The sequence below is a fragment of the Hirundo rustica genome, chromosome 2 (assembly GCF_015227805.2).
Source record: "Hirundo rustica isolate bHirRus1 chromosome 2, bHirRus1.pri.v3, whole genome shotgun sequence".
In the NCBI taxonomy this organism is placed as follows: Eukaryota; Metazoa; Chordata; class Aves; order Passeriformes; family Hirundinidae; genus Hirundo; species Hirundo rustica.
This window is the reverse complement of record NC_053451.1, coordinates 53,164,829-53,182,188: the sequence shown is the minus strand read 5'-3', so window position 1 is coordinate 53,182,188 and position 17,360 is coordinate 53,164,829. Positions and strand designations below refer to the sequence as shown.

The 17,360-nt window shown below is 46.6% G+C and overlaps 1 protein-coding gene across 1 annotated transcript in view; it reads left to right on the top strand.

Annotated features, from left to right (window-relative positions):
• The first annotated feature begins 2,824 nt into the window (after positions 1-2,824).
• FOXO1 (forkhead box O1) overlaps positions 2,825-17,360 on the top strand; it is a 61,126-nt gene continuing 46,590 nt past the window's right edge. The window contains exon 1 of the mRNA XM_040055853.2: positions 2,825-3,486. Within this exon, the coding sequence (XP_039911787.1) occupies positions 2,887-3,486 (600 nt within the window). The 5' untranslated portion in view covers positions 2,825-2,886. The remainder of the gene's footprint in view (positions 3,487-17,360) is intronic.

Here is a 17,360-nt window from a genome sequence, read left to right as displayed (position 1 = left end):
GGGCCCTACAGAAGAACTCTCTCACCTGGATGGTTCTGCCAAAGTCAGAGCAAACTACCAGGATTACTCATCCCAGGAAAGTGCACAGCATTGTCTCGTTGGCCTTCATCCCTCCTCCAACCCTCAGCAGACCTGGTCCCAGATGTTGGCATGCAGTAGCCAAAATCTCTGCAGCTCAGCTCTGCCTGTTGCACTGTGAGTCATGGGGCCCCACTTGCTGAGCAAATGCAGCATTTGGAAGGTTCTGGTTTTATCTTCTTCACCTCCATGTCCCTCACATCTCATAGCAAACTGCTGTCTGCACTCTCTGTATTCACTGCTAACTTTTGAGCTGCACGAACACCAGTGACATGGGGCACAAAGGTGGCAGAGCCCTGCCAAGAAGATGAGGGGAGTGACAGCAACCTCATGTAGGGCCAAGAAAGGGGAATACAACCTCTGTCCTGCAGAATGACCTGGGCTGAACTACAAATGCATCAGGGCTTCCTAAAATCCCCCCACAGTAGCTTTCTTCCCAGTTTTCACAGCCGGCATCTGACAAAGGAAAGCTTTTATTTTTTTTTTAACTTCTGCACATACCAATAGAGATCAGGGAATAGCATCTCTACTTTGGACATAATAGAAGAGCAAGGACTGCAAGATTTAAAAAGAAACTCCTTAGAAGAAAGCCTGGGTAATAAATCCACTTCCTTTAGCAGGATGGGTGCCAGTCTGGCTCTTAGACCCCCTTTTTTTTTTTTTTTTCAGACACGAAGGAAAGAAAAAGAAAATGTTTCTGTGTTCTCAAGCACTTCTTTTGTTTTGGCTCCCATTTAAACACATCCATTCGCTGCGCGTCCCTGGCTGCTTCTCACCATTATATAACCTCTGCTTCTCCAAGGCAGGGTGCTCTCCCCTAGTGCAGGGCAACTACTGCAGCCGAGTTGTGTAACACTGCCTCATAAAGCTGTTCCAAGCTGAAACGTGGCATGAAAGTTATTAGGTTGAACTAGGACTACTTTGCTTTCTTTTTTTTTATCTTAAACGGAAAAAAAAAAAACCCTGAAAAAAAAATAAAATCCATGGGCTAAACAGTACAAATTTGTGGATTGAATCCTTTAAAGGATTTACAAAACATAGAAATTACTTAAAGGCAAAGTATCTCTGAAATCTGATGAGCAGCCAACTTATAATAAGGTATAATCACCTTTGGCATTTGGTAAATAAACATCACAAAAACAGTGCTTTAAAATGTGATCAGTTACTATGCACTTATGCATATTTTGCACAAACTGTATAGTTAGGTGTCACCGCATATCTTGAAGAGTGTTTTCATAATAGACAGCATGAGTATCTAGATGTATGATCTGACACTAAATTACATGCCGTGGCCTAAATCCAGTCTCGCGTTCTCTCCCCTTCATTATTGTTACTCATTTTCAGAAAATATTTTTATAGGAACAATGAACTGCATTTAAATAACATTAACACTTTCCGCCTTGATGCAGAGAGGAGGGAACGGTAACAGGTTTTCTGGCTCAGCTTTGACAGTTACCCAGCTCCGGTGGTTCTTTGACAGGCAACATCAAATGCCATGGCTGGTTGTGAATTTTGTGACTTACGAAGCCATGTCTGAAGTATGTTTTTTTAAAAGCACTCCTCCTACTGAAAACAAAACAGATTTTCTAAAATGTGGGGATTGCCAGTTTGAACAAAGTGTTGAGTCGTGTCTCATCCTTGGAATTATTTTGCCAGTTTGAGCAAATGTCTTCCTTTTAAGTTTAAACAGAATAATACTTCTGCGTTAAGTTGAACATATATATATCTTTATATGTTGATGGGCAGGGGAGGCAAGGGCGATGCGTCCTGTGGCTGCTGCCTCATTGAAAGGGAAGAATACAAACTTTAACGAATTGAGTAGCCCTGGGGTTTGCCGGGAAAACTATGAAGTGTGTTCAGTAGTTGATTTAGGATGAAATTATCCCGTGGTCCGTGCCTGCTCACGGAATAAAACACCGGCTCACGGTATGAAAACATGCTCAGCCGAAGGGGAGATTTATCACTTCGGGAGGTGCAGACGCTTTTTGGAGAGAAGCCGGCCAGGAAAGGAGGGAGGGAGGGGGGAGCGAGGCAGGGCAGCTGTCGCACCCCCGGTCCGGGGTGCGGAGCTGCCAGAGCCCCCGCGTGGCGGGCAGCCGGAGCCAGCGCTGCCGGGATGCCGGTGGGAACGGGGAGAGCCGCCCCGCCGAGGGATGCTCCCAGGTCCCCGCTCATCCCCGGCGGCGGGACCCGCGGGCAGCGACCGAGGCAGAAACCCTCGCGGGGGCATTTTCCGTGGCCATCGCCCAGCGGCTTGCCGTGCGAGCACTCACTGCCTTTGGGCAGCCCCGGCCGCGGGGGGCACCGCCGGCTGCCCGCCCGCCGCTTCCCTCCCCGCTGCGCCGCCGGGAAGCAAAAACCACCCAGAAGCGGCACGGGGGCACCGGCACCCTCCTGCCAAACCGGCCCCGCGGCGGGAGGCGGGCGGTGGCGCGGCGCTGCCATTGGCGCGGCGCGGGCCGTCCCTCCCCGCCGGGAGGAGGAGGAGGAGGAGGAGGAGGAGGAGGAGGAGGAGGAGGAGGAGGGAGGCCGGAGGCGGGCCCGCGCGGGGCGGTCGCTCCAGTCGGTGCGCGCCGGGCAGCCGGGTCGGTGCTGTTGCAGTTGCCGCGGAGGACAGGGATTCGGGAGCCGGGCAGGGTTTAGGGCGGCGGGGCCGGGAGGTCAGGTCGGAGGTCTAGGGCGGCGGGGCCAGGAGAGTTGGCGGTCGCGCCGTCGGGGCCGCGCCGATCCGCGCCCGGAGCCTGCATGGGGCGGCGGCGCTGAGCCCAAGCCGCCCCGCTCCCGCCGCGCTCCCGCCTCGGCCCCGCCATGGCCGAAGCGCCGCAGATGGTGGACATCGACCCCGACTTCGAGCCGCTGCCGCGGCCCCGCTCCTGCACCTGGCCTCTGCCGCGGCCGGAGTTCAACCCCCCCAGCTCGGCCACTTCCAGCCCGGCGCCGTCGTGCGGCGGGCAGCCCGATGGGGCGGCCGGAGCCGCGGCCGGGGCCGCCGCCTCGGGAGCGCTGAGCGCCGACTTCATCAGCAACCTCAGCCTGCTAGAGGAGAGCGAGGACTTCGCGCCGCTGCCCCCCGCCGCCGCTCCCCCGGAGGCTGCCGCCTGCCGCTGCGGGGACTTCCCGGCGCCCGAGGCCGGCTGCCGCCTCCACCCGCCGGGACCGCCGCCGGTGCCGCCGGTGCCGCCGCCCGTGGCCGGTCTGTCACCGGGCCCCGTGGCCGGGCAGCCCCGCAAGAGCAGCTCGTCGCGGCGCAACGCGTGGGGCAACCTGTCCTACGCAGACCTCATCACCAAGGCCATCGAGAGCTCCCCCGAGAAGCGGCTCACCCTCTCCCAGATCTACGAGTGGATGGTCAAGAGCGTCCCCTACTTCAAGGATAAGGGCGACAGCAACAGCTCGGCCGGCTGGAAGGTAAGAGGCGGGTGGCGGGGGCCGCCCCGTCGGAGGGGGGTCCCGGGAGGCTCCGCCGCCCGCCGGCAGCGGCCTCGGCGCTGCGGGCGGCTGGGCACGCCGCCCTTCCCGGCTGCGTGATGCCCGCTGCGCAGCCTGCAGTGCTCCGGCTCCGCGCTTGCAGCTTAACCTCGCATTTCTACTTTTTCTCACCTTTCCAAAGGGAGAGCTCCCAAGGGAGAAAAAGCGTTCTAGCCCTCCCGCCGCTGCGGCGCTGAAGGGACCGGGGCCGCCCCCCCGGCTCTCCGCGTTCCCCTGCCCTGCCCTGCCCCGCCGAAAGCAAAAGTTCACGCGGTGTCACGGCGCCGTCCCCGGGCAGAGCCGGCGAGAGCGCCGCCGCCTCCTGCTCCGCGGCGGGGCCCGGGGTTAGCGCCCGTGTGCCGGGGGTGCCGCGGGGGCTCCGCCGCGGCCCCGGCACGGGGGCGGTCCGTGCCGCCGTGGCCCCGGCGCTGCGGGGCTTTGCCGTCGGGCGGCAGAGCGGGGACGAAGGCAAACAGGGATGGGGAAAGAGCGGAGGCAGAACAAGGGTTGCAGAAATACCGTGTGTTTAATGAGTAAGCCGCAGTATTTGACCCGATGGCTTTGTTAAACTTGAGTTGCGGAGGCTTGTTTCTTATGTTACGCGGTGGGACGGAGCTCCCACCGCCCCTTTCTCCCGCAGCCCGGTCCCTGCCGTCGGAGCGGAGCGGTCTGAACGACCTGTTGAGCTCAGCCCCCCGCGCCGGCCGGAGCCGCAGCCGGCGGTGCCCGGAGCCCCGCGGTGGGATCTCCCGCGGGCCGGGTCCCTGGGGACCTGCGGGCACCGGCTGTCCCCCAGACAGCTGCGGGGCGGGCCGGGCCGGGCCAAGCTGCGCTTGGGGCTGTGTGGCTGCGGTGGCAGCGCCAGGCCCACGGTACCCTCCAGCTTTGCATCCCCGTGGGTGATACAGGCTTAGCGCTGCTGCCAGTGAGTTCCCTGTCCCCGAGGCCTCCGTCGAGAAAGCGTCACCCGCCCGTGTCCCCGTGCGCGACGGAGGCAGCGCCGAGTTTTGTGACACTGTTGCGTCGAGAGCGTTGTCAGAACGAGCTTGTGCCGTCTGCGTACAGGCAAAGAGAGCCTCCTCCGCCCTGTGAGGGATTAAATGATGGCAATAAATGCGTGAGGTGCGAGCACCTAGCGCGGCATCGGCGAGCTCCGATGTGCTCGGGACTTAGTTCCAGTTAGGACCAAACTCTTTGCTTCGCTTTCTAATATTTGTATTATCTGTCTTTTTTTTTTTTTTTTTTTTTTTTTTTTTTTTTTTTTTTTTTTTTTTTAAGTGTCAACTCAAATCCTGCATTTATGTATTTTTAATTGCACTGTTAGGAATGTTTGTTACATCGGCTTTTTGTAAATTTCTATTTTTTTAGAGGTAAGCAACATCCTGCTAAGGAATTGCCGATTAATCTGTAACTCACTTCTAGGTGAAAGCTTCTAGGGCTTTTGAAAGTAGTTTGTTAGTTTCTATTGATGTGTTTGACTAAAAGTTTTAAAGGATAATTGTCTGAAGACATCTGTCACAAAAAACTTTAATAGGAGTGAAGTGATTGATAGCTGACAGCTTTTAAATAAGGTAACTTGTCACTTGAATGTGCTGCTTTTTTTTTTTTTTTCCCCAAAGGTATTTTAGTCTCCTTAAGTGCCTTTTCAGAACGAGGGGAAGAGAACTAAAAGCCAAACAAACCAAAATAAAATTAAATAGCTCCCAACTTCACGCGAGCAATAAGAAACACTGATAGCTGTGTTAACTTACTCGGCGCTTCCTGTTTTATTGCTGCTCGTCCCGTGGTGCTTCAGCAAGAAGTCTCGAGCACCTCCCTCTAACAGATCGAGCACATCCTATGCCCACATACCTCTGCTGTGACAGGAGAGCCGCTGCTGCTGTGTTTTTTGGCTGCAGTACCCTCTGCTAGGGTGCAGTACGTACCCTGCCACTGCTGATGGGGAAATACACTTGGACTCTCCTTCCATAATTAGTTGCTGTGTTATGCATCGGACACGTGTTGCCCCCATCCCTTTGGCTGCATAACTGCCAGGCTGCTCGGAAAGTTGCATGCTTGCAGGTTTTACCACTTAGGCAGAGGAAGCGCAGGGTTTCTTGAGCACACTTTCAAGTTCAGTTACCAGCAGCCCGCTGGGTGTCAACGCTGTAACTGGCCTGGCTGAGGCGTGCAGCCCCTTTGCCTTGGTTATCACCAATTCTCCGTGGCTCAGCCTGAGCGAGGATTACTTTTAATTTTTTCCAGTTTGGGGGCCGTTGGTTTGCCCGTGGTCTGGGGACCTGCTGTAGGTGCGAGCGTAGGGCTGGGAGCGAAACCTGAGTCAGCCCAGGGCCCCGCAGAGGAGGAACGTCGCTGCAGAGATGAGCGCAGATTAGTGACTGACTTTTCTGCTGACAGAGGGAGCGCGGGTTCGCCTCAGAGCCTGGCACTGACTTCGGGCTGGGAGTACATTGTGCGCTGCTGACGCAGGCTGGGAAACGGGGGGTATTTTTTTTTTTTTTTTTTTTCCTTGAGTAAAACTTTGAGACACTTTGTTTTGTTGGGCTTTGCATGATTACTAGCGCAATGAGGCACGGTTCAAATTCTTCACAAAACATATGAAGCACACAAGAACCGAAGAAGAATGTGCATTCTCTGCATGGTGGCAGGGTGGTGTTTCTCCGGCAGAAGTTGAGAGCTAACTGCTCTAATGCTTGTGAATATGTACTGGCCTGATTTAATACATTATGTCGAGCTTCTTTTTTATTTTTCACTGGAGAAAGTTCAGAGGTGTCGGCGTTATCTGGTAGGATCTCGAAACAGCATCCAAGCCCTTCCGAATAAAAACATTAAAATAAAAATGGCTTTTAAAATAAGGGTATAAGCCAAAGGTATTAACATAAAATTATCAGTAACATAAAATTATTTAAGTAGGTAAATCGTTCTCAGTTATACATAAACAGTAGTTTATTCCAGATTTTCTTGTCACAAACTCTGCTTTATGAACAAATCCCCTGTTGAGCTCTAAGGGAGCAAAGTCCCCATGACTCCGTATGGGGTGGCTGCCTTGAATGAAGCACTTGGGATGTGCTCTGCCAGACTTGCTGCATTGTTGGTTGTGAATGAATGCTGATAGTGACCTGTGTTGCTCAGAGAAAGCTGAACCAAGAATAAGATCTGCTGCAGAGATAACAAAGAAATTGTTGTGAAAGTTGCATGGAAGAATGAGACTTTTCTGGTACATAGTACTCAAGTAAAAGCAACATTTTGCCTTACCTGTGATAGTGGGAGACACAAGGCTTAAAACAGAAGAGGCAAGAATTCCACTGCAGCTGTAGATAACTATTTTTTGACACAATTGTGATAGCTTTTTGGCTAATCATCATATATAAAATATAAAACATCTTTGTGATGTGCATATTTCATGATGTCTTTGCTTTATGGCAAGTGTTGAGATTTATTGTAAGGGAGCTGTCACAGTTAAGCTTCCTTGAACGGTCTCATCCTTTCAGTCTGCTTTTGGAAATGGATTCAAATAAAATCCTGAAACTTTTTGAACAGGAAGCATGGAGTTTTGGTGTCACTCATCTGGAGGTGGATGTGTTGTTGATTTTCTTAGTGGCAAGTGTTAAGGTCTCATGGGCACATATACCTCCTTGACTCCTAGTCCCAAGGAAGCTTGTTCACCTAAATTCATTTGCTGCCGTTGCTGAAGGAATGCGAATAGATACCTAGCAGAAGAGGGATGAATGGTTGTAAGCCTGAAAGCCTGAGGGTAAAACAGGCATGGGACAGGTGCTTTGGGTGGCCTTGTCGTAAGAGGCCTCCGTGGTCAGCACTCTTTTGTAGTGAATTGGCCTCCATGCAAAATGAATCCTGGGTTGTTCTGGTTCTGTTGTATATGGTTTGAAAATTACAGGGAGTAAAAAATACGAGAAAGACCGGGAAATAATTTTCACTGAATTTTTTCAAACCTTTTGAATCTAGATCAGCAAACAGTTTAAATTGTGGAAATTTAGATGGTTTATTTAAATTTAAATGAGTACATAGAATCACAGAGTCATGGAATAGTTTGGATTGGAAGGGACCTTAAAGATAGTTTTTGTGAGGTTTTTATTATGAATTCTTTTTTTTAGGTGGGAAAAATCACAATTGAATATTGTCTTTAACTCAGCCTGGGTATTCCCTCAGTACTGGTTACATACCTGTGGGCATTTACCTCTGTCCCTTAGGATGCTTCCCCAGGTGATTTGTGGACCTCCCAGCATCATGTGTTGTATTATACATTTATACAGCGTACACATGCATATGCAGGTAGAGGTGTGGCTTTCTGTTTGTGGATTCTGTCAAGGTCAATGCTATACAATCATACTTTTTCACATGTGGCAAATAGCCTAAAGAGCTGGCAGCTGAGTCTGCTCTGCCATGATACCTGGCCTTAGCCCACCCTGTTGTGAGAAAATGATTTGTTGTCTTGCATGCCTGCTCACTGCCACCAAAATGTCTCTTGTAGCAGCCTGTTTTTGTCTGTGAGTCACCAGCCTGCATTTTACCTAGTTTCAGGTAAAGTTCAGCTTAATCTTTGTCAGTGCAAGATGCTCTTCTCACCTGTGTCTGAATAACTCACAGCTGAGCTTCATCAGTGGTTTGGAGCTTCCCATCGGGGCCTTGAATAATGTTTTAATTTTCTCTTAACCTTCTTTGCTCATTTTCTATTTGCTGTGGTATCTGTTCAGTTACATGTATGATGATAGGTAAGACTAAACACCAGAATGAAATGTGTGAGTGGCTTTGTACACTGACATAATGAACTAAGTTTTTGTGAAGTGCCTGACTTTAAAGAACTTCAATACAAAGGTGAGGTAACTGCTCTCTGCCGCCATATTTTTTATGGCACACTCAGCTGCTTCCTTATTATCATTAGTTTTGTATCACATGGTTTTACAAGTAGTTGGTGAAGTTGGTTGTTTGGGGAACTGGAGCCTTTGCTGTCTGTGATGAAAAGGGGAAGCAGCGTGGTGCGAGGAGATAAAGATGTTTAGGTGAGGTATGTGAAGTTGTTTTCTTTTTCTCGTTTTCCTTCTTTCTTTTTAATACAGTAAAATAGGCAATACTTTTGGTGGTTTGGGTTTTTCAGTAAGGCGCCAGAAATTGTGTAGTCTTGAGATGTGTGCTCGTATCTTTTCAGTTTCCAAAGCATGATGCTGCCTAAATACGTGCGTCTCTGTTTACTCAACTGGTGAATCATTTTGTAAAATATGTGCTTTGCTTCTGGAATAAAAATGCAGATATACTTTGCAGCCACAGATTTGTGAAATATTGTAGGGCTGTGGCTACAGAATATCAACCCTCATGCCCCTTCTGTTTTGGGAAGAAGTTCGTATATGAAGCAAGCATTTCTGATGGAAATTATTTAAAAACCTTTAGTAATGAATAATAAACTAAGACATAGTCAAGATAACCTGAAGTGTAGTTTATTGTTTTCCTCTTTTATAATGGATATATTTACTTAATTGTCAACTCCTGTGAGAAAGGAACTTCTAATTCACTGATGCTGGCTGCAGATAGTTATAGTTAAGCATATGGTAGTGCATACTAATATTTTAATGATTTTTTTAGCATTTTGTTTGTCAGTCTGGTTGCTGAAATGGGTTTAAAATATTGGGGAAACACTACTCTTGGTGATGATAGGTTGTGCTTCAGAAATTAAGTGCATTGGAAAGAGTCTCATTTTGAAGATCATCATCTCCGCTGCTCCATAGAGAGCTTCAGCATGAATTGAATTCATCTATGAAGATAAGTGCTGTTCACATTTAAGTATTATTTTTAAATCTACTTAGTAAACATTAATCATGTGTATTCATCAAACAAAGGTATACATCATTTCTGTGCTGTCATTTGTGATATGCAGATGTTTTAAGAGCAGTGCAGCATCATGAGGTTTCCTGGTAGGTCTCCATTCCTAATGGAGAAGGAATAAAAAGAACTAAGATGCTTTTACTGGATTGGTTATTAACTTCTAAGATCTTCGTTAAGCCTCATGCTTGTTCTAGATTTCAATAATGGACACTGGTCTTTACTAGATTGCTTAAAATGATACCTAAAGAGGCACATGTGTTAAGTTTTGAATGGTAAAGGCTTAGCAATGCTTTGGTTCGTGGTAGATGGGACCAGAAGTGGTTCTAGCTCTAAAAATGTAGTCACTCGGAACCTCTTGGGACTCGGACAGCTGCTGCATCAGACAGAGATTAGGAATTGCTGGAGGAGTGGAGGGCAGTGCTCAGTTTGCTCAGGTGACTTACTGAGTTGTTAAAGGTATCTTGCATCACTGCACAGTATCAATGATGTTATAGTTCTGTTTGAAAATTTAAAGGTACACGTCTTCTCTTGTTCTACTCTTAGAAACCTAGTTTCTGGGAATGCATCTGGAAGTCCATTCAGTCCTGTTGCTTCTTCAAGGCAGCACGCCGGGAGTGGCTGTGGTTGCATTTCTAAGTAGCCCATGTTTCTCCATGTGCTTTACTGGTGTGTGCAATGTAGGCTCATGTTGGTGTGAGCATGGGACTCCTTTTTGGCTTTGTGGAGGCTATTGCTATGTAGGTCCATGGGCCTGGCACTGGAGACACGGTCTCTGAAATAGTACATATTCAGATTTAAATTTGACAGACTGATTACCAGAAATGTGCTTGCAAGCAGAGGTGCCCTTAACCATAATATTTGCAAACTGAATTATATCTTCTAGCTGTGCTCTGTAATATGCAAGAATTCTCATTTTATTAGCATCTTAATTTTTTTTGGTATCTCTTTCTCAGAGGCCACTTAGTGCCAGGCCTCCATGTTGCTTCTGCACCAGGATGTGAAATGATGAAGTTGGCTGGGCTCTGCTTCTTGCGTGTTGGTGTCTCTCTTAGGAAATGTTCGAAATGCCCCTCCTTTAATTTAGTTGCTACCAGAATGAAATTTTCATCACACGCAGAAATCAGAAAATTAAAACCTTTTCTTAATGAAATGAGGGGTGTGTATACATGCAGGAGTGATACGTGTGAGCAGCCTTTGTGGAAAGTTGAAAGTGCGTGAGGCAGGAGATGCAGAGGCTGCCGCTTGCTGGTGAGGCTGACCTGCAACTCCATAGCCAAGCGGTGTTGGCACCGCTCTCATTGCGCTGTTGATGCTGCAGAGGAGGAGGGTGGCACATGAGCAAAAGTGCTGTACCTGTGAGAGCTCTACACCACTCCTGGTCATTTGGAGCTGGTCGTAAATTTCCATGCTGGAGCTAGCCCTGTGTGGATGGGCAGCAGCTCCTGGGCAGCCCCTCTTGGACGTTCTTCTGGCAGAACCACCCCCTGCTGATGGTCTCTGCTTTAGTGCTGCAGTGCTTTGTGCCCCCCAGCAGAGACAGGACTTGTTTATATGTGACCTGCTCAAATTTATGCAGCAGAGAAGGGTCTTCGCTTTTGTTTTTGTTTTTGCTTTTTTCGGAAGGGGAGCTCTGGAGCATTGGAATACGGCCATTAATTTTTGTAGGAGAAACCCAAAAGTGTGAAGTGCTTTTTTCCCTTCCTGAGTAAGGGGTACACACATAATTCAGAATGTGGACTCTCAAAACTGTCAATTTACTGTTGGCTGTGTCACTTGCAATGGCAAGGTAGCAACTTCTTCAGTTTTCTTGTGCTTAACTCCAGAAACTGTGACGTGGGTGGGGTTTCACTTACCCATCACTGACTTTTCAAACTGTGCAGTTAGATAAGACTGAAGCAACTTGCTATAAATGTGGTGACTTGTTAAACCACATTTATTGTGCAAATGAGCTTACATCCTGCAAGATCAGCAGAAATGCTTGGTGTTTGCCTGGATGGAAATTAGTTAAAATTTGGCAACTGAAATTCAAGGACTGGATTTGTTGCCCGTTGTGTTATGTGAATCTACCTCTCAGTTCCCACAGTGGGAATTAGCCCAGTTGCAAATGGTTTTTTTGCATATGTGAGTTTTAAGTCGGTGCTAAGTTCTGGCATCCGCAGCCTTCTCAGATTTTTACTGCCCTTTAACATGTGTTAAATATATGCAAAGTCGCTAATGGGAGTAAGGATACTAACAATCCAAAAATACACTGTAGTGGTGGTGTAGACTTATTTGCTTGTAGCTTTCATTTGCTTAAAACTGATACGAGTTAATCTGCTAATTTGATTGTAATTGTTAGAATAAAAAAAAAAAAGGTACCGGTGCCATACATATCTTGGATATATATCCAGATTTGAATTTTGATTGCCAAAAGCATACTTAGAGACTGAGATCTTTAGTGTTTGCCAACTAAGTTATATCTTATAGCAATGCTTTGCAATATATAGAAACTCCTAATTAGATATTCAAAAAAATGAAGATGCTGTTATTCAGACATGCCTCATAGCAGGCCTCCGCAGTTCAGGATGTGAAAGGATTACGTGCTCTGTGCTCTTGCTCACTATTAAACGTGTTGATTTATCTTTCCAAAAATAAGCTCTTCAAATCTGAACCTCCAAATTAAATGTAATTATTTGCCCCCCCAACCCCTTCTACCGGAAAACCTGGCTTTCTGAAGGCATGCTGGTAGTGCTCTGAGGCGAAAGAGCTTATATGTGCTGTTGTTGTCTACACCTGGGAAAGTGCGGTAAGCAGATGTAATTCTTAACTGGTTAGACCCTCTCTTTCCTTGCCCTTTGGCACCATTCCCCTGCAGGACTGCCCTGGGAGGCTCCAGCATCCAAGCGCTGTGGGGCTGAGGGCTGCTCCCGGTGTCCCTCACCACCAGCCTCGTGGGTACCAGCGTTGGAAGGTGTGGGGAGATGTGAGCACAAGGCTGCGTGGGGAAGCCTGGAGCCTGCTTCTGCCCCAGTGCTGGCAGGGTGCTGCTGGGCAGATTCTGGGGAGGGTTTGAGCCATCACCTGGCGGCTGCCTGGCGCAGGAGCAGAGCCTGCCAGCGGAGTCCTGCCAAAATGCTTCCGTCTGCCTGGTCCCTTTGTGGGTACTCTGTGCTTACTGCTCAGGTGTGGAGAGGAGGTCAGGGAAAGTAATCGTATTTCCTCTTTGCAGTTACCAGCGAAGTTTGTAGTGATTCACTGAACAGATTTCTCACTACTTAGATCAGTTAAGGTACATCCCTCGGCCTCTCCAGAGGATACCACGCTGCTGCCTTTGCTCCTCAGTAAGATCTTTCAATGTCTCTGGAGATTCAGGTGAGGAAAGCAATGCTTGGGGTAACTTGGAAGATGTAAATTGAAAGAGAATACATTTAGATCAGATATTGAGAAGAAATTTTTTATTGTGAGGGTGGTGAGGCGTTGGCATAGTTTGCCAAGAGAAGCTGTGGATGTCCCATCCCTGGAAGTGTTCAAGGCCTGGGACTTTGAGCAACCTGCTCTAGTGGAAAGTGTCCCTGCCTGTAGGGATGGGGTTGGAACAAGATTATTCTTAAGGTCCCTTCCAACCCAAAGCATTTTATGATTCTATGAAATGTTGTTTCAAAGTAAATAATGTTTATTGATTAGATTCATTATTACTACAAATAATTTTTTTAGACTGATTGTTACTGCTACTAACTTTTTAAAATGATATGCCGTTAAGGAAGGTTAGATGTTTGCAGTTGCTGCTACGCTTGTCCTGCTTCACCTCTGCTACTTTGAGATGAGCTGATGGGTCTGCAGCTCAAACCAGAAGCTATTTGAAATTCAGGATGAGAGTGCGGCCCTATGTGTGATATTATCAAATTTTATTGCATAAATTAAAAATAAATAAAAATGCTCTACACATTTCTATCTAGCTAGATATAGTTAGATTTTGATTACTATCTAGAAATCTATAGTGGAAGAAGATATAAGAAATAAACAACCACTTTTTTCATGTGAAAACTCAGAGTGTGGCTACATGTTTAACGTACAGCAGCTTTAATTTTTCATAGTTTTTATGGTATCTTGGCCCTGCCATCATTGGGATGATAGTAAGGCAGAGCTGGAAGGCAGTTCAGTGTTTTAAATGCTTGGAAACCTCAGAGATGGGTGAAGAGGACTGAACCAGGAGCTTTTTCTTTTGGCTTAAATTGGGGGATTAATTTTATTGCCTTTTTCTCCTTTTACCTTGATGAATATGTGCAGCCTCTGAGTAAATGAGGCAAGAGCATCTCTCCTGACATTGTGTGAGTGTATATTGTAGCTGGTGGGGTTTTAATACTGATCTAAGGTTTGGTCCCTGGCACTGTTTGTGTTTTGCGTCCTCCTTATGCACACGTGTAGTAAATCCACTGAATGCTGCCTTGAAATACAAACGAGGATGGGAGTTTAAAGAATCATTTTAAAGTGCAGCCTGTTGCAATTGATTTTGGGAAAAATCAGAGATGCTATCTTAATGCAGACTTCTCCATGCTTGTTAGGAACTTGAGTCACTCTTGAATAATCCAGTTTGTACAGTCTATGAAAACCTGATACTGCACTCTTGCCTATTTCTTCTTTGCAGTTCTGTGGCAATGACATAGTCATAAGCATTAAAAGGAGAAACCATAATCTTCTCTGCTTGCAGCCCAAGCCAGCACTAGTCATCCCCTGATGCTATGAAGTCATTCTTTGCTTTGAGGTTTCTAACTAAAACTCTGTTCCAAACGTCTGCTCTGGGTGAGCAGTACAGGCATTAGGGCTGGAGTCCTGGTGCCCTCCCCACTGCCTTCGATCTCTCTTCAGACCATCCTTCTGTGGCCAAGGAGACCACTCCTGCAAAATCCACAACGTCCCTTGACAGCGATCTCTCCTTTCCATTTCTGGAGCTCTGGAACAGGAGATGAAAATGAATTTGCAATGATTGCACAACCCAGTTATGCAACAAGGCTGACGTGGTGGCGTATACATATGTAGAAAACGCCTTTTTGAAGAGGTGACATTAAGCGTAGTTTCACCACCTTCTCCCCAAAGATGAGGGCAACTGCATTACTGGCTTCACCTGGTTAACCTGCATATTAAAGCACACCAAATACTCTGCTTCTGTTTACTGAGGATTATTCTTGATGGAGCAGAAAAATAAATCTGTTCTTGGGGACTGGTTATTTGGGAAGGAGTTTTTTAGCTCGGGGCCCAGAGCCCAGGCAATTAGACTACTCAGTCCTGGGGCAGTGGCCTGCACTGTAGTGAGTTTTTTTATTGTCAGCATAATCTGAACCACCTAAGAATGTGGTTTGTTTCTTATTTTCAAATGAGTGATGGCATTTCAGTTGGAGGCATCCTGTGCTATTCCAATAGGTCACTGAGTGAGTGCTTAGCATTCCTTGCATCTGGCAGCCCAATTCCTTTGCTTCCTATACTTTTTAGTTTCTCTGGAAGAGGACATGCAGCACTGCTGACTCCTGTCTTTTGCATGAATCAGGGGGACTCATGGCATGGTCCTTTTACTGCATTTTTGAGTCAGGCTGCCTGGTAAGGCTGCCCTAACGCTGAATGTGATGCAGGCGTTAGTTTTGTCACTTCCCTGGCAAGTTACTCTGTGTGCCATGTGTGCTGATGGGTGTAATTACTGATACCTTGGGGCAAGGACAGACTTCCTGAGGTCCCGTCTTCCGTGTTTTCTACTGAGCAGATTTGCATTCAGCTACTGGGCATGTGGAAAGTTGTCCTCCTAGGTCAGATGTGCAGCCTGTAGAAACTGAATCTCTCCCATCTTACCCGAAACGGCTGAGGCCGTTGTTAACGTGATGTCCTGTAGCTCTTGGCCTGACTGTGACTGGGATGTTTTTACTTAGGTGTGGGAAAAGAAACCTTTTTGTGCCCCAGTTGCTTCCCTTCTGCAATAATTTCTGCTAGGTAGAAAAAGTAAGTGATGTTACCTTGATGCTAGTGCTTGTTGCTGATTGAAAGGAAAATTCTGCGAACTAAGCAAGTAGACTGACCTGACGACTCTTCATGACAACTGCCTACTTTTAGTTAACATTCAGAATATTTTTATCCTAGTTTACTCCTTAGAGGCTAATAGAGTGCTGCTAGAGTAATTTTCAGATGAATCATGCCATCTGCCATGCATGATTTGCTGTTTCAGCAGTAGGGGAGGAAAGGGAATATATACATACAGTGGTTTGAAACAGTATGTTTGTATTCTCTGTAAAACTAATTTAAGTTTCAGAGGTTTTTCTTGTTTTGTTTCTTTTTTATTATTATAATTTGTTCGGATTTTTTTTTTTTTTTTTTTTTTTTTCCCTACCGGGTATTTTATATTTCTTGCTTTGGCTATGAGTTTAACATGGGGCTCCAGCATTGATACTGATCTGTTGGGTGGTCACTGCCAAACTTTGCAGAAGCACTCTGGACGTGATCTGAATTGCTAGTGACTTAATGTGAACTATTTCAAAGTCCTTTTCTCAAACCACTGTTCAAATGTTGAGCATTTGGGTTGTCAAACTGGACCAGCTAGAATTTGCACCCCCCTACAATTAAAAGATAATAATAAAAATTTGTAGAGCAGTAGAACTGGGGGGCTTAGCCTGAGAGTTTGGAAGGAAAGGTTGCTTGTGGAGTGAGCTCTGTGTGGCTTATATTCAGGATTTGTTCATCTAGGATCTGTCCTGAGCCAGGGGAGGAGTGTCCAAGCATGCAGCCATCCTACCTGTGAGAACGTTCAAACTGGTGCTTGAAACTGAAAGTTCATAACCGCACTGCATGTGTCACATTCAGTGTTGTGTTTTGTCCAGAAGCAATTATTTGGGAGAGTAGCCAATCTGTTAATAAGGTTCTTGGGTTTGGGTTTGGAGTGGGCTGGGATCATAATCTTGAGGAGTTTGTATATACAGTCAAACCTATTCCATCTTTGAGAACGAGGCTGTAATATTAGATAATGCTTTAGCTTACTAGGCAGGGTAAATTTCTTCTGTTCTAATGTATTAAAAATCTTCCCTGGCTGTCCCAAAGATCTTATTTTTTCATAATATGATTTGGCTGATGAACCATTTGCACTGTAAGGTATGAATAGATTGTGTGCTTTGTTCATGTATTTAAGCTTTTTCCAACAGTTTCAGCTCATGTGCTTGGTATTAGTGCCCTGACAACTGTATTTAAAGAAACTGAGAGCAGAATATTGAAATGTGGAGCAATTAAACTGTTTTCTTCAGTTTTCAAGCATTTCACCCCCGCCCCTCAAGGGAATGATATGTCTAGTAAACTCCACTTAATTATGGGAGGTCAGTTGGAGGCTTGAGCAATAGCATGCTCTCTTTTTCAGGCAAGAAAGACAATTTTTAAATGCCAGGAATCAGAAGCAAGGATGGCTTGCCAGTGGAGAGTTGTTGTTGCACCAGATATCGAGCTGACATGCAAGCAGATCTCTGCTACCCTTAGATGAGGATTAGTTTATGCCCTGAAGCAAACAGATTATTAACTCTTGTAATTTTATTTTAGCATGTTTAACAACAGATACTGTTGCTTATAAAACCCATTTAATCCTTTTTTAATCACTGCAAGTCATTTTTCCAGCAGTTATCCTGCAGGCATGGGTTCCAATGGTTAGTTATTTATTGAGAAAAACATAGCCGATATCTGTTTGCCAGTGTATATCTAAGTTATTCTTTAATGCCTTGGATTCAAGTTTGAAATAAAAAAAGAAAAGAAAAAAAGTTGGGCCTCTACCTCTGTTGCCTTTCTTCACATACCTGCAACATCTCCTTTTTTTGGCTCTTTACTCTTTGTATACTCTCTGCCACATCCTTAATTCCCCTTCAGTTTTCCCTGGCCACTGCTGTTGCTGATGTAAAACACCAGCAGATAATCCCAGCAGATTTTTATTAGCTTGGGCTTTGCTTTGTGCCTCAAGGCATTTATTGATAAATAGCAGCCTT